Below are 19,201 nucleotides of genomic sequence, written 5' to 3'. Positions count from 1 at the left end.
AGGATTCTGTTTCACCCCTCATTAATCCCAAGGGCTGCAGTAGCGGCCAGGGAGAGATAGGGCATGGGACCAAGGGCATGGGATCAAGTGGAAGGGCCTTTTTATGACCAACGCTATGGCTTCAGGCCTTGCTGAGGTCCCAGTTTTGAACACATCAACATTTAACTGTTTTGTATCATTTGTAAAGGGGTGGGAGTAGTAAGGACCCAAGTGTATGTTCTATCCAAAAGCAGATCACCTAGGTCCAAACCTTTGTTTCGGTATTTCCTAGGTCCATGATGTTGGGCAAAAACTTAACCTTGTGTACCCGGAGTTTCCTTATGTGTAAAATGGGAGTAACAATAGTATCATACCTCACAAGATTGTTGAGAGAAATAAAAAGAGCAAACATTTGAAAAGTGCTTAGATTTGTACCTGAAATGTGAAAAAAAAAAAAGCTCAAAAGGTATTTGCTATTGGTATTGTTTATTAATACTACCAACAGTGCCACAGAACATCGGTAGCCTCAAGCCCACATAAATTAGAAATACCTCCTGTGACTAATAATAATAATATTATTACCAGGTACGGAACACTTCCTCTATGCTCACCTCGCATTATCTCCCTAAAGGATTGACAACATCCTCATGAGGGAGATGCACTATTATTATCCCCATTTTCAACCGGGAGGTTAAGTAATTTTCTCCAGAGCACCAGGCCAGCAAGTGGGAAAGGCACGTTTATTCCTTTATTTACCATTTATTGAGTCCTCACGGTGTCGAAGCAGGACAGAAGCCCCGTGGGACAAAGGTAAACAGGAAGTTTCCGTTTCCAGAGAAGAGGCGGGGCGGGGGCGGGGGCGGCGAGTAACCAGATAGTCACCGCGCCGCGCGGTAATGTCTGTAATAGAGGCGCACTCCCCCAGGGCCGCGGGCCCGGACCCTCGGACGAGGCAAGTCCTCAGACTGAAGGGCCCAAAGGAAAGAAGGGCGCGGCAGCTCCGGAATCAGCAGTTGTCTGTGGAGAAACGCGTCCTGAAACGAGCGAGTCACACCCAACGGGGTAAACCAAGCCGCGTCGAGGTCCGAGCCCGAGCGCTCGGTCCGAAGCCGGTCTGACCGGCGGGGCAGGGCCGAGACGGGTTAAGGCGCGCCGGGGGCGGGGCGCGCGCGGGGGCAGAGGTGGGGCCCTGCTCGGCCCGCCCCCTGCCTCCGCCCCGGCCGCGGCTCCTCCAACCCCGGGGCGGGCTGGGGTGCCGCCCGGGCGAGGGCCGGGAGTTGGGCCGCGGCGCGTCCCCGTCCCCGTCCCCGTCCCCGTCCGCGCTCTCCCGCCGCGTCCCGCAGACCCGACGCGCGGGGGAAGGTGAGCCGCCCCCGGGCCGGCCGTGCAGGCGACGGGCCGCAAAGTTCTGCTGGAAGAGGAAGTGGCCTCCCGCTCCGGCAGGTGGCGGCCGGGCCTGGACCCCGGCGCTCGCGGCCTGCGGGGGGGCTCCGGGCGAGGGTGCGCCCGGACGGGGCCTGGAGCTGACCGCCGGGCGGCGGAGCCGGCTTCGAGCGGGAGAGGGGAGAGCGCGCGCGCGGCGCCCGGAAGACAACTCCGAAGTTGGCGAGAGGCACCGCCCCTGCCCCGGGCCGCCGCCCCGCCCCCAGCCCTGGCACCCCGAGCCCCGGCCGAGCGGCCCGAGCCATGGACCCCGCTCGGGGAGGCGGCCCTGCGGGGCCCGGGCGCGCGGAGCGGCGCCTCCTCCCCGCTGGGTAGGCGACGGAAGCTGCCGGACCTGTGCCCCGCCGGGCCGCTCAGGATGCCGCCCGTCACCCTCCTCTTCCTCCTCCTGGGTGAGAAACAGAAACGAAACTCCTCTCCGCCCCCGCCCCGCCCCGGGCCGTCACCCCCAGACGCTCCCGCGCCCGCCCGCCCCCGCGGACCCCCGACCGCCCCGGCCAGCCCGAGCCCCCCGCCTCCGGCTGCCCCCGGCGCCGCCGGCCCAGCCCGGGGAGCCTTCAGCCGCCGCCCGCAGCCCTCAGCCTCCCTCGGGCCTCCCCAGACCCCCGCCCCGCCCCGCCCCTCGGGCCGTGCTGCCCGGGGTCGCCTCCCGCAGCCACCCCTGCCCCGCGCCCCTCCCCAGAAACTACCCGGAAGTCCCGGTGGCCGCTCTTCCCCCCGGAGTTGTGCAGGTGGAGCAAACTTCTGAGCGACTCCCTCTCTGCCCTTCCCCGCTCTTCCTCTAGGGGGCGCGCTGGCCCACCCAGACCGGATCCTTTTCCCAAATCCTGGTGAGTGGATGCCGCCTCTGGGGGCTCGGGGCTCGGTGACAGGAGGGCAGCACCGCAGAGGGAGTCTCTCTTCCCTGCATTCTTATGGTGCCGACATAGTTTTTGAGTGGCGATTGTCCACCCTTCATTTTACAGATGGGGAAACTGAGACCCAGTGTGAACCCTCACCTGGAACTTACCTCCTATTTTGTTTTCCCCCCAGTCGCCATGCTTGATCTCCCTAGCCAGAACGTAGTCTCCCTGAGGCTAGAGACAGTATGTCCGGTTCCTCCTGGTCCAAGGGCTGGCACAGAGCAGACATCAGATTGTATATACTGTTGATACCTAAGGTGAAGCTGTGACGCTTGTGGGAGGAAGGGGGCCCACTGAAGACTATGATGACATCAAGTCTGGGCGGGAGGGGACGTTTGTGTGCTCCTTCTTCAAGAGCCCAGGCCCTTGGGGGCCTCAAGTCTGGGGAGGGATGGGATGGTAACAGACTCTCAACCAGCGTCTCTGCCTCTCTCCCCAGCCTGTGAAGACCCTCCGGCAGTGCTCTTGGAAGTACAGGGCACCTTACAGAGGCCCTTGAGCCGGGACAGCCACAGCTCCCCTGCCAACTGCACCTGGCTCATCCCTGGCAGCAAGGATCAGACTGTAATGGTCAGGTGAGAAGCGGGGCAAGACCCTGTTCCTCTCCCCGGCTCCTCCCAGCTTTATCATGGGAAAGCCTTCAGGGAAAGCCTTCTTTGTGGAGTTCCCATCCCTGCCAACAGGGGGAAGAGTAGAATTTGATTTGGCCTCGTCCAGCGGTTCCCAACCCTTTTTTGGCCATGCCCCACCTAAGCATCTCTAAAATCCTGATGCCCGCCCACCATGACATATAATTCTTATTACCCAAAAAGTGAGCTCCTATTCACGTGGAGGAAGCCTAAAGGCCATTCACTTGGTCTAAACAAGCTTCCAGAGAGCATGGCATCCATGAAAGAGAAAATAAACAGGACAGTTGAAGTACTGAGGAAGCAATCAGTAATCATTTAATCATTGTTTAAATGATAATAATAATATAAATTGATATGAGAAAATAGAAAATAGAGTTTCAAAACATATAATAGAGAAGTGAAATGCATAAATATGTCACAATTTATACTTATATACTGTATCTGAGGCCCCTAGAACCATAAGAAATGCAAAAAATTCAGTTAACTTATTCTCGAATTGCCCTCCTTAAAAATCAAATTGCGCCCCACATTGGGAACCACTGGCCTCATCTGTCCTAAAAGCCTGCCTTGTTCTGAACCAGACACAGTGAATTGGATCTGGGTGGGGATGGACATCTAACTTAGGTCCTGGTCATCTCTGAAGGTCAGCAGTCATTCTAGAAACATCCTTGGCTTTCTGTATGGCTGCTCTGAGGAAGTCCTTAATCCTTGAATATCTTTGCCTAGGATTCAGAGCTAGTCCTTTAATCAGCTAGAACCTTCCTCAGCCTCCCCAGATCTCTTGAGTAATCCAGGTCTCCCAGGCTCCTCCAACCTTGGGCCATGGGGTTGTGCCCATGTTAATTAAGTACCTGGCTGTTTGCTTCACACAGTTCACTTTTCATGAATTTACCCAGAAAGGGGGAGGTGAAGGGAGAGGGCAATCTGTGGAGAGGCTTTGGAGCAAAGGGATCAAAGTGCCATGGTGATCCCAAGTCTCACTGCCAGGCATTTGGAGGGGATGGCAAGTTCTGGCTAATCTAGCTGTGTGGTAGCTGCCAGTTACTGCTAACACTGTACTTGAGTGACAGTGCTGCAACAACTGGAAAGCAATACCCCTGTTCATATTGCAGTCTCAGAAGATAAGTCTGTTTTTCCATGGGAATCTAGGATATATCACATAATCTCAAGGTGCCACTGGCCTCTGGTAGGACTAGTGCCATTGACTACTAAGGAATTTAGCTGACTGAATTTTCACTTAGCTATTTGAATTGTGGATAAGTAGATGCTTGTGCTTTTGGGGGTAGAAAAGTCCTGGGGAGGAAGAAGCCAGTGGTAGTAATCAAGAATATCTCACAGCCCTGGACGGTGTGGCTGTTAGTTGCACCATCATCCCATATACAAAAAAGTTTATGGGTTCTGTTCCAGGTCAGGGCACATACCCAAGTTTCGAGTTTGATCCCCAGTCACGGCTCATACAGGAGGCAAAGCAATTGATATTTCTCTCTCACATTGATGTTTTTGTCTCTTTCTCTCTCCATTCCTGTCTCTAAAATCAATAAAGTATCCTCGGGTGAGGATTAACAAAAAAAGAATATCTCACATCCTGCTCTCTACCCCTGTAGGTTCCAAAAACTGCACTTGGCCTGTGGCTCAGAGCGCTTAATCCTGCGCTCCCCTCTCCAGCCACAGGTCTCCCTGTGCGAGGCACCTGCCAGCCCTCTGCAGCTACCTGGGGGCAATGTCACCATCACCTACAGCTATGCCGGGGCCAGAGCACCCATGGGCCAGGGCTTTCTCCTCTCCTACAGCCAAGGTAGGCTGGACTGGGTGTCCCTGGGGTTGTTAACACAGGCAGTGGAAGCCCCAGGGAGGAGGGGAGGGCCCCACCAGCTCCGGCGCTTCAGAGCCCTTCTCCATGGTGCCTCTGCAGATTGGCTGATATGCCTGCAGGAAGAGTTCCAGTGCCTGAACCACCGCTGTGTGCCCTCAGCCCAGCACTGCGACGGGGTCGATAGCTGTGGAGATGGCTCGGATGAGGCAGGTTGCAGTTCAGATCCCTTCCCTGACCTGATCCCAGCCTCTGCCCCCGCCCCACCCTGCAATCACACCTTGGAAGACTTCTATGGGGTCTTCTCCTCCCCTGGATACTCACACCTGGCGTCAGTCTCCCACCCCCAGTCCTGCCTCTGGCTGCTGGACCCCCACGACGGCCGGCGCCTCGCAGTGCGCTTCACAGCCCTGGATCTGGGCTATGAAGATGCAGTGCATGTGTACGATGGCTCTGGGCCCCCTGAGACCTCCCGGCGGCTGCGCAGGCTCACCCACTTCAACAATGGCAAGGCTGTCACCGTGGAGACGCTGTCTGGCCAAGCCATTGTGGCCTACCACACAGTTCCTTGGAGCAGTGGGCGGGGCTTCAATGCCACCTACCACGTGCAGGGCTATTGCTTACCTTGGGACCAACCTTGCGGCTTAGGCTCTGGCCTGGGGGCCAGTGAGGGCCTAGGTGAGCGCTGCTACAGTGAGGCACAGCGCTGTGACGGCTCATGGGACTGTGCCGATGGCACAGATGAGGAGAACTGCCCCAGCTGCCCACCTGGACACTATCCCTGTGGGGCTTTTGGCACCCCCAGTGCCACAGCCTGCTACCTGCCTGCTGACCGCTGTAACTACCAGACCTTCTGTGCTGACGGAGCAGATGAGAGACGTTGCCGGCACTGCCAGCCTGGCAACTTCCGATGTCGGGACGAGAAGTGCGTGTATGAGACATGGGTGTGCGACGGGCAGCCAGACTGTGCTGACGGCAGTGATGAGTGGGACTGCTCCTATGCCCTGCCCCGCAAGGTCATTACAGCTGCAGTGATTGGCAGCCTTGTGTGCGGCTTGCTGCTGGTCATTGCTCTGGGCTGCACCTGCAAGCTCTATGCCATTCGCACCCAGGAGTACAGGTCAGCTGGCTTTAGAGGAGTGGGGACTGAGGGTGAGACGGAGCCCGTGCTGCCACAGGAGACCAGGAGGGTGCCCATGTGGGGGATAGGCTCAGTGACCAGCCTATGGGTTGGCTCGGGGTTATCCAGCTTCGGGAAAGAGGTTCTTCTTTGAGGAAAGAACAGGTCTATCTTCTGAAAGCCATCGCAAGGAAGGAGGGGACCTCAGATGACTTTTGGGAAAACCATGGTATAGCTTCAGTTGTCCTATCCTGGGTGTGGAGGGAAGAGGCCTGTCCAGGTCGGGACAGGCTACTGTAGCTGGGCCACCTGTGACTGAGCAGCCCTCATTCCTTCCAGCATTTTTGCCCCCCTCTCCCGAATGGAGGCTGAGATTGTGCAGCAGCAGGCACCCCCGTCTTATGGACAGCTCATTGCCCAGGGCGCCATCCCACCTGTGGAGGACTTCCCTACAGAGAATCCTAATGATGTAAGTCACTACCCCCAACCCTAGCTCATGCTGCCCCCAACTCCACTGTGGCCCTGCCACTGTCCCTTCCTCCTTTCAGGCTTCTGGCCCTCATCCCTCCGACTGATGTCTCCTCCTCTCCTTGCAGAACTCAGTGCTGGGCAACCTGCGTTCTCTGCTACAGATCTTGCGCCAGGATATGACTCCAGGGGGTGCCTCAGGTGCCCGCCGCCGCCAGCGGGGCCGTACTGTCCGCCGCCTGGTGCGCCGTCTCCGCCGCTGGGGCCTGCTTCCTCGAACCAACCCTCCAGCCCGAACCCCTGAAACCAGACCCCAAGTCACACCTTCGGATGCTCCCCTTGAAGCCCTAGATGGCAGCACAGGTCCAGCCCGTGAGATTGGGGCAGTAGGTGGGCAGGATGGGGAACAGGCACCACCACTGCCTGTCAAGGCTCCCCTCCCATCTGCTAGCATACCTCCAGCCCTCCCTACTGTCCTGGAGGCCCCAGGGCCACTGCCTTCAGTGCCCCTAGAACCATCACTGCTGTCTGGAGTGGTGCAGGCCCTACGAGGCCGCCTCTTGCCCAGCCTTCGGCCGCCAGGACCAGTCCGGCCCCCAGGACCAACCCAAACCCCACCTGAACCCCACACGATAGTCCTGTCCCCAGAGGATGAAGACGATGTACTGCTGGTGCCACTGGCTGAGCCGGGAGTCTGGGTAGTTGAAGCAGAGGATGAGCCACTGCTTGCCTGAGGGGACCTGGGCTCTCCTGGGGGCTCTAGTCACAGTGACAACCACCCTTTAGAAACAGCCCAGCTTCACTCCCACTACTTCCCTCCCTGACCCTATATCTGAGGGGACTTGGTGAGCCTCCCTTTGCCCTGTGTAGCTGCTGTCAAGTTAGGTGTCCCTCAGGCAGAGAGAGGGCTCATGCAGAGCTCCCGCTGCACCTGGCCAGAGATCACAGTCTCTTCACCACCACCCTCTCCTCACACCACCACCATTTGGGTGGCTCCTTTTAAAGAGTAAAGTTCTTAAGAGGTCATAGGCCTGAACACTCCATCCTTACCAATCCCCCACCAAAAGTGGCCTTAAGCACCAGCGTGCCAATTGGCTGGAGACCTCTAGCCCCCAAGGGGAAGATTTAGGCAGGGCCTGTGGTTTTGCCAACTGTGATCCTTCCTATAGGGCCTGGCTCAAAAAAAAAAAAAAGCACAACAAATGCTTTTGTCCAATAGCTAGGTCATTGCCCAGAAGTCAAGGTTGAAAATAAAGGAATCAGAAATTTAAGATTTTTGTACATGAGCTGTGAGCCTGAGCCCTGCGTCTCTACCCATCTCCGCTTATACTCACCTCACTTTGCTCCTTCCTGTCTGTGTAGGCCTTTGCTCTCCCCTCTTCCTATTGATCTAATCACACACTCTTGATTTTTTTACCACACAGTGGGTAAGAAAATCCTAAGGATCCTAAGAACCAACCCTTTCCACCTCCACTCACCACCTGGGGCCCAACTCTACAGTGATTGACACCAGGGTGAGCACCACACCTCTTTATTCACTGCCAGACCAGAGCCTGGTGAGCCTGCTGGGCCCTGTAGCTGGAAAGGTTTCCATTTATGGAGTACTTGCAGAGTACAGATCACAGGAGCAGATTGTCCCTGGTAGAATATGGGAGCGGTGACTCCTGCCCTCCACCCTCTACCCCCACCAGACAATTACAGTCTGTACTAGGCAGATGAGCTTTTAACAGGCTGCTTCAAAGCAGGCAAAGGTGAATTGAGAGAAAAATCAAACATTCAGAATGTGAAGATGCTGGCATCTACTTGGCCAAATCTAAGAGGTATTCCTGGAAGAAGGCCCAACTAGATTAAAGAACACTGTCAGTAGTTGGAATAGAGTTGTGAATTCAGGCATGGTGAGTGTCCACCGGAGAAGCAAACTAAGCAGACTTGAGAGTGAAGGCTCTAATAAGCTGGACCCTGAACCTCAGAAAAGGTGCAGGAACGCAAGCAGTAGCCAGAGCCAAAGAGCTGGAGAGGGTGATGGAGGAGGGAATGATCTGTGAAAATGTTGGAACGCAGCCTCTGGTAAGCAAGGTGATAGAGCTGTCCCAGAGTTTGACGTGAAAATCGGGACAAAGGATTTAGAAGGAACTATGGGGGTGAGCCTTATGCCCAGAGGCAGAGCTGAGGCATCCCTGACCGAACACGCTCCCCCATCCCCAGGGAAACCCCCAGCCTCGTCCTCGCCTTTCCTGCCTGGCCTGGCCTATCCCCACCCTCTGGTGGAGGGCCCTGTTGATTATACCCTGTCAACCTTACATGCAGTGCGGATTGCATAATGTTTCCTCCTTCCCAGTGAGCAAGAGCCTAAGGAATGGCAAAAAGGGTATATGGTGCAGTCCTGGGACCCTGGCGTCTTGGCTCGGGAAAGACCCGAGTTCCTTTCACTGCAGATCCTCTCCAGAGATCTCCCTTCTTGCTTACTGTTCTTCCTTCGGGCCTTCCTTCCCCAGTGCAGCAATCCCTGGGTCCCACCAGTGTCCGGCCCAGTGACACAGGGAATGTTGATTTCCCCTCCCATTCTTCCGTCACCTGGTCTCTACCTTCTTCCTGCTCCTGTCTTCCCTGCAGCCATCTCAAAAACCTTCAACCTGGTATCTTCACCCCTTGTCCTACTCGAGACCTTTTTTTGTAATGAAAGTGGACAGAGATTCAAGGTAAAAGAACGCTCCCCGTGATGGAACTCCTCAGAATGCTGGAGGGAGGACTTGAAGGTAGAGTTCACTAGGAATGCCTGTGTGTATAGATTCATGAGCCTAAAAGAAGCTTCTCTGGGTGCTGGGTGTGTGCTCTGGGAGATGCAAGCAGTAACACCATTAGCAGCCACAGTGAAGCTCCAGGTTGATGGGGAGAAGGAATTGGCCTCATACAGGCAGTAAGAGAAATCTAGTAAAACAGAGGGTCCTACCCAGGAGAGGGTGGGACATTGGGGAACATTCACCCAAGTTTATTTTAACCATGGCCCAAGGAAAAAGAGGAGGCAACTTCAAATACTATCAGGATAGATACCACTATCTGTGGTGCCCAATATCAGGGCTGAAAGAGGAGGTGGTGGTGTTCTCAGCTTAAGAGGGGGATCGGCTGGAAATGTGAGAACAACAGAATTCAGTCCTTAAGGAGCAGAATCTGGGCCTGAACCAAGTTCCGGTCCCTGCTGGGAAGGAAGGGGGTCCCCCTGCCACACAGAAGAGGCCGCGGAGCACCAATAATTGGGCTCCCTGCTAAGGGTCAGATCCATTACCCCATGTGGCCAACCCTCATGACAAGGCAGTGCCATGGGCATCACAACCACACGAGCCAGGTCACAGGTTCAGAGCAGCACCCAAGGAATTAGGAGACTAGCCTAGTCTCTACCGAGAGGCAGGTTTAAACCTGGGCTGGTTCGCTTCCAAATCTCACCCTTTCCCACTATTCCATAGGCTCTCCCATTCCTGAGGGAGCTTGGAGATGGATGAGCAAGTATACAGCCTCTTACCCGTGAGGAAGAGAGATGGTGGTTCAAGGTGAAACCCAACCTGTTCCTGTGGCCTAAGGCTGGTTTGAGGGCAGGCAGAAGTCATAGCCAGGAATCCTTGCTGGGTTCAGCAGCCCCTGACTCACTCATCTGATACCAGAAAAATGAATCCAACCACCTCATTGAGTTTTCCAGCTACATCAAGCTCACACCTTTATACTTTAAAACTTCTCTAAAAACTCCTTTTGGAAGGAAATCATTCTAAAACATTACACTCATATGTAGCTCATTGGTGGTCTCCAGACAGCGCTCAGCGGTGGAAGTCGGGGGTGGGAGCAGCCCCTGGGAGCCAGAACCTAATAGAAATCTTGCCGGGATGCTGAGGATCACACAGAAACCAATGGCTCCTGCTAAGCTATGTTTTCAGAAGTTACAACAGTGTCAGGGGGCTGTTTGCCTTTATGCCAAATGGTATTAGAGCGCCTTTAAATGCTTATGACTGCTTTAAAAGGTTTCTGTGGTGTTGCTTCCCTACTACCAGGCTATCAGGGGTCACTTGCTGCTCTAAATGTGCTTCTGATCTATGTGTACACGAACACACATGGACACATTAAAATTGTGAATAACAGATAAATAGTCCATAATTGAAGACTGGAGAGTCTATCCTATGAGTAAAGCGCATGAATATTGTACCTGCTCAGGAATCCTTTCTGCTCCCACTAGACCCCACAATGTTGCCCTGTAGTTGGTCTCTAGATAAATGAACTGTTACTGCATGTTAATCCGATTACCATTTGCCTCTTCGATTGGAAAAGCCCACCAAAGATTGCAATATGGATTGTTCCCAATAATAGGAGACAGTTGGAATACTTAAGACAAGGAAGGCAGCATAGGGTAGAGATGAAGAAGCATCTTTGGCATTGGAAAAATGTGGGTGAGAGTCCTGGTGTCCCTACTTTTTTTCCAGCTGCATGATTGATTTGGAGGCAGGCCATCCGCCTACCACTCTGAGCCTTACAGCCATGAGGATGAAAGATATTGTAGGAAGACCTGACAAAAATGGGGTCAGCAGGGGCCAGGAAATCAGAATGTTTGGGTGCTTGCAGGTGTCAGGAAGGAAGACCAAGAGTAATTGGGCAGGAAACGAACAGTAAATGAGACACCCATCCTGGCTTTACAGAAGGCGGTAGACACTGGGTCTGCCTTGTGTAGCCCAGAAGCCCTGGTGGCTGTCCCAGAGAGGGACTCAAGGGGAGGGGCTAGCACTCTGTACCCCACCCTTCTTTCCTGCTCCGATTAACACTAGGCTGGTGGGCCTGGCAGGGAGGGAGAAAAAGGAAGTCCCCACAATGGTTTGCAGCACCTGAACTTGGTGATGAAAGGAAGCAGCACAAACAAAGCAACCATCTCTCCTTCCTCAAAGCCCCATCTACCTAGGGACCAGGCTGGGAAACGGGTACTTCTCTGGGCCTTAGCCCAGAAGGGGTGGTGTGGGGAAGGAGAGAATGGCAGGGAAGCTTGGTGGCAAGGTGGGTGCCTCCTGTCTCTGCAATTCTTTTGGTTTCTACCTCTAGCCCTCCATTTAGCCACAGAGCACCTACTCTGGGCTAGACTTTGGGCTAGGGGGCTGGGAACACGGAGATAAATCATGCATAATCCTGGCTCCTGGAGAAAGACCTCTCGGTCCTGTGTCCCTGCCTCCTGCCTTCCTTACCCACCAAACCCTCGCCCCACTTCTCTGAGACCCTGTCTCTTCTGCTGTCTGACTTTGTTCTGTTATGTCTTACCCGGACTCTGCAGTGTGTGTGCTCCCAGAGGGAAGCGACACAAAGGGGGGAGGGCAGAAAGGAGGGAATCCCGCTGACATCACTGTTCATTAGCATGTGTGACCTCATCAGGGGCGGGACAATTTCCCCAGGTGTCTAGGGGGGAGGACACGTGGTGGGGGGGTGGTATTTAAAGGGAAAAGCTGACAGTGCTGCTAAATGAGATAGCGGTGCTGCTGGTCGCCCGGGCTGCACACACACGCACACCGATGCATTCGGACCTGGACGCCGACATGGACACGGACACAGAAACCACAGCACTCTGCCCCTCCGGCAGCCACCAGAATTCCCCACCAGGGACGCCCACACCAGGTGAGGCAGAGCGGGGCAGATTTTGGCTGGAACCATGGGGGTGGGAGCCGAAGCTTTGTGGGGAGGTCAGAACTAGGGGGTTAAAGGAGCTTGAACCCAAACAGCAAGAAGGGTAGAGCAAGTTGGAAAGGGGGGAAGCCGCCCACTCACACTAGGAATGGGGCTGAACTGGGGGGTGGGGGGGAAGAGCTGCTTAAATACCCCCCTCCCCCTCACTCTCAGGGCTACGCTGGGGAAATTTGTACTTGGCCCCCTAGGTCCGACTCATTCCCAAGAGGCAGGAGGAAAGGAACGGGAAAGGGAAGGGGCGGCCCCCAAGCCTGGGAATCACGGGCAAGGGGCTGCCCTGGGGACCTGTTGTAAGGGTTTCTTCTGGCTCCTGGAGGCCCTGGCTGCTAGCCAGGTATTGATCCTGGGCTATTTCCAGCCTCTCTCCATCCCCCTTTGTTGTGTCTGTCCATCTTCCTCCTGTTACCCTGACCCATGCATTGTCACGCTCTTATGCTCCTGCTCTTTCACTGTCTCCCTCTCCCACCCTCCCTCTTCCTCACCATGAACACAATATTTTCTCCAACTCACGGAAACAGCCAGGGGTGCAGGATTCTCACGCACTGGGGGATACTCACCTACAAGGCCACAGGAAGAGGCAGCCCCTCTCATGCACACACCCAGAGACACAAAGCACACATCTCAAAGAGCAAAGGACCTTCCCTGAGATCGGGCTCCCCGCAAAGTTTTTTGACTACCACTACCCACCCCCACAGAACATGGGCAGCAGCTTCAGTTTCTCATCCCGGAGCCAGCAAGCCAGGGGGTTGCCAGTGCAGGAAGCAGCAGGGGCAAGGCCTCTTGGCCGAAGGAAGAGCAGCCCCCGGCCAGAGGGTGTGCCTGTGTGTCAGTGTGAAGTGTGAGTGGGTGTGCAAGGCTGCACACAGGCGCCTCCCCTGCATGGGGCAGTTTTGAATAGGTTGTGGCTGGAGCCACTTTGGACAAGCCATCAGGTCAGCTCCTTAGCGCCCCACCAGTTCAGGCTTCTGGGAGAGTTTTGGTGTAAGGGGTCAGACCAAAGATTCTCAGCTCCTTCTGGGTCATGGTCATCAACTGGGCCTCTAAAGCTGGAGCAACCAGGATTGAGCCCTGTGCAGATGGCTAGGCACACCCCGCTCATACCTTCTTTCTCTTTGCCCCCCAGAAGCAAATGCCACCCTGCTGAAGAAGTCAGAGAAACTGTTGGCAGGGTTGGACCGGAGCGGGCCACCCTCTGCCCCCGGGGTCCCCAGACGAAGAGGCAGCATGCCTGTCCCCTACAAGCACCAGCTGCGGCGGGCCCAGGCTGTAGATGAACTTGACTGGCCACCTCAAGCCTCATCCTCTGGCTCTTCTGACTCCTTGGGCTCAGGGGAGGCAGCCACCACCCAAAAGGATGGCATCTTCAAGGTCATGCTTGTGGGGGAGAGTGGCGTGGGCAAGAGCTCCTTAGCGGGCACTTTTGGCGGTCTCCAGGGAGACAGTACTCATGAGCCGGAGAATCCAGGTATTTCGGGGAGCCCTGCAAGGGTTGAGGGTGCCTCCAGAGCTAGTCAGGGATGGGAGAGCTCAAGGCATGAGCAGCCCCTGGGAGCCAGAACCTCAGAGAAGTTTCTCCAATGCTTTTTGTGGCAACCTCCCTGGAGGACGGTCCCTGGTTCTGGGATCTGAGGCATCCCTGGCTACCAGGTCTCACAAGTGTTGGGAGCTTCCTAATGGGCACTATTCCCTGTCCTTATTCCCAACAGAGGACACCTATGAGAGACGCATCATGGTGGATAAGGAGGAAGTCACCTTAGTTGTTTATGACATCTGGGAACAGGTGAGAACTAACATGCGGCTGCAAGCTGGTGATGACCCCTGGGAGAACTGGGGAAGGGCAAAGCCTGGGTGAAGGCTGGTGGGACTGCAGGCGCTGGTTTCAACACGTGTTATCATCTTAGCAAAGGCCCCCAATAGTGCGCATGTCATGGCCTCAAGATCCACTTCTCTCCAGGGTCTTCTGACCCAGAGGAAAGTTAGGATTTGAATTTGGCGAACCCTGCAGCTGCAAGCCAGGCTAAACATTCTGAAACTGACCCTATCCATACTTTTTTTCAGCCTGGAAGAGTCTGACCCCTCAAGAGTTCAGGGCTCTGGCATGTCAGGGAAAGAAAAAGAGAAAGTGAGGACTTGTGAACGTTTGGATGTAAATGGTTACTATATAGAAACAAGAGACCAGGTTACATAACACTTGAATAGCAGTCATTTCTTAAACTTTCTTGAGCTTATGTATCAGAAAATAGGACGGGCTACCCTAGCCTGGGATCCTGTGTCTCCAGTTCCCCAGTGTGGGCTCACATTACTAACTTGCGCCTCCCCCACAAACACACCCTGGACATGGAGATTCTGCCATTCACTAGCTCTGCTGTTCCACACAGGTGGTTTCTCCCTCACATCCTGATTCCTCGTCCTCGAGATCGTAGGTGCTGGGCAGATTTTCCCTCGCTTCCCCGCCCTGACATTCTGTGACTTCCCGCCCATCTGCAGGGGGATGGCGCGGGGTGGCTGCAGGACCACTGCCTTCAGACCGGGGATGCCTTTCTCATCGTCTTCTCAGTCACTGACCGACGAAGCTTCTCCAAAGTTCCAGAGACTCTACTTCGACTCCGCGCTGGGAGGCCCCACCATGACCTGCCCGTCATCCTCGTTGGAAACAAGAGTGACCTGGCCCGCTCCCGGGAGGTCTCACTGGAGGGTGGGTATCCTGAACCGCGTCCATACTTGCCATCCTAAGGTATCTTCTCCCTTCCAAGTCACCTCTTTTGCATAAGGCGTTTTTACCGCCAGCTGCACAAACTTAAGGACATTTAGCCCCAGGCTAAGCGCAGTCTCCCAGTGCCCATGCCTAGGGCCCTGAGCAGCTCCTCTCTCCACTCCCCGTCACGTCTTCTCACTGCTCCCTTTTCCCTCCCCTCGATCCCTGCTTTGCCGTCTTCGCCTCAGCCCCTTTCCAGGGCGCACCCTGCCCCAGGCCCAGTGCACCCGCAGGCGCCTGATCCCGTCCCTCCCCGCAGAGGGCCGCCACCTGGCAGGAACACTGAGTTGCAAGCACATCGAGACGTCGGCCGCGCTGCACCACAACACGCGGGAGCTCTTCGAGGGCGCCGTCCGCCAGATCCGGCTGAGGCGGGGCCGGGGCCACGCGGGGGGCCAGCGGCCAGAGGGGGGCAGCCCCGAGGGCCCCGCGCCACCCGCGCGGCGCGAGAGCCTCACCAAGAAGGCCAAGCGCTTCCTTGCCAACCTGGTGCCCCGCAACGCCAAGTTCTTCAAGCAGCGCTCTAGGTCGTGTCACGACCTCTCCGTGCTCTGAGCCGCGGTCGCCATGGTCACCGCGGTCGCCATGGTCACCGCGGTCGCCATGGTCACCACTCTCGGCTCGCCCGCTCGCCCCGCCACGCCCTGTCCGACTTCCTTTGTGAAGACAGCCAAGGCTGGAGGGGGGGGGGGGGGGGGGATGTAGACTAGGAAACCAAAAACTCCCAGGACGCCCTGGTGTGACCACGGTTAGAGGGGGGAGGGGCGGTCTCTGAAATACCCCTCCGCCCCTGGGCGCAGGAGGCAGTGCTCAGACCCGAGGGCGGGCGCGCCGGCGGGCAGGAAGGAAAATCGTTCTGCAAGGTACGGTATTTTGTTCATTACTTCGCGCTTTACCACCTCTCCGGTAGAGACCCTAAAACCGAGAACTGGAAAAGTGCTTGGGAGACTCTTTTACAGGGTTTTCCACCTTTGTACTGTGCACGAATATGCCTCACCTTTAAGAGATTCTTAAAGGTAAAGACACGGAGACCCTTCTTGGAGACTTTTCCTACAATGTTCTGGCTCTTATCTGCTGCACTTGTCCACTTTGCCTTTAAGAAGTTCTTAAAGGCAAGGGCCTGGTAGTGCTATTTTTTGAGAACTGATTTTGTGATTTATCACTACACCACGGCACTTCCCCTTTAAGGCTCTTAAAGGTAAGGTGTGGACAGACTTTTGCCTTCAGATGCCAGCGTGAGGAGCTGAGCGGGGTGGTAACTCCCCTTTGGCCAGGGCCCAGGAAGTACCAGCAAGGGTCCACCCTTCCCTTTTGAATAAAGAATTTTTCTACTGCACCTGTTCACTTTGACTTTATTTTCAACGCCCCCACAGAAGGGATGGATGTGGGAAACACTTGTCTGTTACAGACAAGAAAACTCAGGCCCGAAGGAGCAAGGAACCTAACTCTCTAGGGAGGCCTCGGAACTGACTTAGTCCTGATGTAGTCCGTGACCGGTGACCACAGCCCCTTGGAGATGATTGGGTCTAACTCGTGCCGTTGCCTTGCCGTTGAAGAAACAGGCCTGGAGAGGAGCTAGAAGTAATTTATCTGCCAGAAGTAATTTAGTACCTTAGTGACACGTAGTACCCAGTACCCATCTCTTGACCCTACCTTATACTGCAAGAAGCGGGCTGGAGGCTACAGTTAGCTCCCAGAGCTACGTTCAGCTATGCCCTGGACTGGCTCCAGGTGAGGCCCACACCCACCGGAGAGGCCCACCAGCTGGGTCAGGACGGGGTCAGCCTGCACCTCCCTTGACGGCTCCACCACCCCAGCTGTCACCTGCGAAGCCCGGGTGAGAACTGAAGCTGTCAGTGCCTTCCCTGCTGACGCCCACGCCTGCTGCTGCCTGAGCCACGAGTTTGAACAAAGGGAACAGAGGCAGCAGCTCCCCTCACACTTACACATGCAGTGCAGTTACCTGAGCACCCAGGGGCCAGGCCTCCGCCTCACCCCACTCAGGTTCCCAGAACTTGATGGAAAGAGGAAGGAGATGTCTGTCTTCTTAGTCCTTACAGCTGCAGAGGGCCAAGTGAGACCAGCCCAGCATGAGATATGATAGGGACACTATCCTTAGGACTTTATTCACTTTATCTGTTAATTCTTTAATGACTATATAAGGTGTTACTACCTGTTTTTACTGTGGAAGAAACAGTTTAAGTAACCTGTCTGAGAGTTCAGTAAGCAGAGCTGGGATTCCACTCATGTCTGCTTGATATTTAATGATTTTATCAACCTTTGCATCTGAGGTTCCCTTTCCAGTAAGGATGGGGGGGGGGGGGGGCAGGGAGAGGAAGAGGAACAGTAGAAGAAATGCAGGCAACACAATGAGCAGGGCCGTGGGCAGTGGCTGTGGTGACAGGGCCAGAGAAATGACATGGCTATAGTAGAGTAAGCCAGCTCTAATCTCTGGGGACCATGAACAAAGACAGTTCAAATGTTAAAATGCAGGAAAACACACTGGGCCCATTAAGAGACCAGATGGTTCTGCAGTTTAATTGAAACTTCAGAGACATGAAGGGGAGGGTAAGAGAGGAACATGGAAAAGGTTTGAAGCCCTATTACAAAGGACCTTAAATGCTGGCAAAGGAGTTAGTGCTGTAGGCAATAAGATGGATGGTCTTACCCTGACCAATTTGGCTCAGTGGATAGAGCGTCGGCCTGCAGACTCAGGGGTCCCAGGTTCGATTCCAGTCAAGGACATGTACCTTGGTTGTGGGCACATACCCAGGAGGGGGTGTGCAGGAGGCAGCTGATCGATGCTTCTCTCTCATCGATGTTTCTAGCTCTCTATTCTCCCTTCCTAACTCTCTATCCCTCTCCCTTCCTCTCTGTAAAAAATCAATAATATATACTTAAAAAAAAAAAAGATGGTCTTTGGGAAAAAGAAGCTGGGAGAGGTGTATATGGATTAGAGCAGCAGAGGCAAGGCCTGAGGACCTGACTGTAGGAACCAATCACAAGTGTTACATCTGAAGGGCAGTGAAGGACCATCCTGAGACAGATAGCAGTGGGAAAGTAGAGACAGCCTGGGTATGAGAGTCAGAATAGATGGGACTTGGCAACTGAGTGGCTGGGTATAAAGAGGGAGGAGTTGCAGGTTGTGGGAGGATGCTAAGGCATTAAGAGTTAGGGTTAGCTCAGCTGGTATGGCCCAGTTGGTTGAGTGTCATCCCATGCACCAGTAGGTCACCAGCTGAATGCCTGGTCAGGGCACATGCCTGGATTGTGGGCTCGATCCCCAGTAGGGGGCATGCAGGAGGCAGTTGATTGATGTTTCTCTTTCATCAATGTTTCTATCTCTCTCTCCCCCTCCCTTCCCCTCTCTGAAATTAAAAAAAAACATTTTTTTTTAAAAGGGTTCAGCCAGTGTTGCTCAGTGGTTGAGCATCAACCCATGAACCAAGAGGTCATTGGTTCAATTCTCAGTAGGGGCACATGCCTGGGTTGCAGGCTCAATCCCTGGTTGGAGTGGGTACAGTCTCTCTCCTTTCTTCTCTCTAAAATAATTTTTTTAAAATATATTTTATTGATTTTTTACAGAGAGGAAGAGAGAGGGAGAGTTAGAAACATCGATGAGAGAGAAACATCGATCAGCTGCCTCCTGCACACCCCCTACTGGGGATGTGCCCACAATCAAGGTACATGTCCTTGACCGGAATCGAACCTGGGACCCCTGAGTCTGCAGGCGGACGCTCTATCCACTGGACCAAACTGGTTAGGGCTAAAATAAATTTTTTAAAAAAGAAGGTGGAAATACAGTCACCAGAGGCTACTGCCCAGGGAGGAGGGCTTTTCTAGAGGAAGAGTACCACCAATGGTCAAAGGTGGCAGTGGGGGGGGAATGAGAAACAAGAAAGCCCAGTGCCTTGCCCAGCCAAGGTGGCTTAGTGGTTGAGCATTGACCTATGAACCAGGAAGTCATGGTTTGATTCCCAGTCAGGGCACATGCCTGGGTTGCGGACTCAATCCCCAGTGTGGGGCATGCAGTAGACAGCCGATCAATGATTCTCTCTTATCATTGATGTTTCTATCCCTTTCTCCCTCTTCCTTCCTCTCTGAAATCAATAAAAATATATTTTAAAAAAAGACAGAAAGTCCAGTGCCTTTCATGTGGCAGAATTCTGAAGATGATGATGGCTGGACGGGGAACCACATACACCACAGGCTTCCCTCCCCCAACTCAGCCAGTCTATCAGCCGACCCATCTGTGTGTTCCCTCCAGACGCCTACAGGGAAGAGCTCAGAACAGAAGGAAACTGAAGTCACGCTCCTGCCAGACTTGGGAGAAGTGGGGTCTTCTCTAAGAGCCAGGCCATTTTTCTTCCTCCCTTGATCAAGGCAAAGTAC

The 19,201-nt window shown here is 54.6% G+C and overlaps 2 protein-coding genes across 7 annotated transcripts; both read left to right on the top strand.

Annotated features, from left to right (window-relative positions):
• Positions 1-887: 887 nt before the first annotated feature.
• Positions 888-7,567, top strand: LRP10 (LDL receptor related protein 10). Of its 3 annotated transcripts, XM_036355909.1 has the most exons (7): positions 888-1,814; positions 2,208-2,252; positions 2,764-2,899; positions 4,558-4,748; positions 4,866-5,883; positions 6,223-6,352; positions 6,480-7,567. In XM_036355909.1, the coding sequence occupies exons 1-7, from the start codon at positions 1,781-1,783 to the stop codon at positions 7,083-7,085; spliced, it is 2,160 nt and encodes a 719-aa protein (XP_036211802.1). In that variant the 5' UTR covers positions 888-1,780; the 3' UTR covers positions 7,086-7,567. The 3 variants fall into 3 exon arrangements, with proteins under 3 accessions (XP_036211802.1, XP_036211812.1, XP_036211821.1); XM_036355919.1 differs by lacking the exon at positions 2,208-2,252; XM_036355928.1 differs by lacking the exons at positions 888-1,814; positions 2,208-2,252 and adding an exon at positions 2,455-2,581.
• A 158-nt stretch (positions 7,568-7,725) lies between these two features.
• REM2 (RRAD and GEM like GTPase 2) lies at positions 7,726-16,145 on the top strand. Of its 4 annotated transcripts, none has more exons than XM_036355973.1 (6): positions 7,732-7,865; positions 8,965-9,107; positions 13,178-13,519; positions 13,761-13,834; positions 14,542-14,749; positions 15,069-16,145. In XM_036355973.1, the coding sequence occupies exons 2-6, from the start codon at positions 9,071-9,073 to the stop codon at positions 15,362-15,364; spliced, it is 957 nt and encodes a 318-aa protein (XP_036211866.1). In that variant the 5' UTR covers positions 7,732-7,865; positions 8,965-9,070; the 3' UTR covers positions 15,365-16,145. The 4 variants fall into 4 exon arrangements, with proteins under 4 accessions (XP_036211874.1, XP_036211866.1, XP_036211858.1 ...); XM_036355965.1 differs by having other exon boundaries at positions 7,768-7,907; XM_036355981.1 differs by lacking the exon at positions 8,965-9,107 and having other exon boundaries at positions 7,726-7,865.
• The last annotated feature ends 3,056 nt before the right edge of the window (positions 16,146-19,201 follow it).

The sequence above is a fragment of the Myotis myotis genome, unplaced genomic scaffold, assembly GCF_014108235.1.
Source record: "Myotis myotis isolate mMyoMyo1 unplaced genomic scaffold, mMyoMyo1.p scaffold_m19_p_1, whole genome shotgun sequence".
Taxonomy (NCBI): Eukaryota; Metazoa; Chordata; class Mammalia; order Chiroptera; family Vespertilionidae; genus Myotis; species Myotis myotis.
This window is presented reverse-complemented; position numbering and strand designations above follow the sequence as displayed.

Coding starts and splice junctions, on each gene's coding strand:
- LRP10 (XM_036355909.1), top strand. CDS start 1,781: ATGCCGCCCGTCACCCTCCTCTTCCTCCTCCTGG. Junction 2,253..2,763: donor GATCCTTTTCCCAAATCCTG/GTGAGTGGATGC, acceptor CTCTCTCCCCAG/CCTGTGAAGACCCTCCGGCA. Junction 6,353..6,479: donor CTACAGAGAATCCTAATGAT/GTAAGTCACTAC, acceptor CTCTCCTTGCAG/AACTCAGTGCTGGGCAACCT.
- REM2 (XM_036355955.1), top strand. CDS start 11,883: ATGCATTCGGACCTGGACGCCGACATGGACACGGACACAGAAACCACA. Junction 13,835..14,541: donor TTTATGACATCTGGGAACAG/GTGAGAACTAAC, acceptor GCCCATCTGCAG/GGGGATGGCGCGGGGTGGCT. Junction 14,750..15,068: donor CCGGGAGGTCTCACTGGAGG/GTGGGTATCCTG, acceptor CCCTCCCCGCAG/AGGGCCGCCACCTGGCAGGA.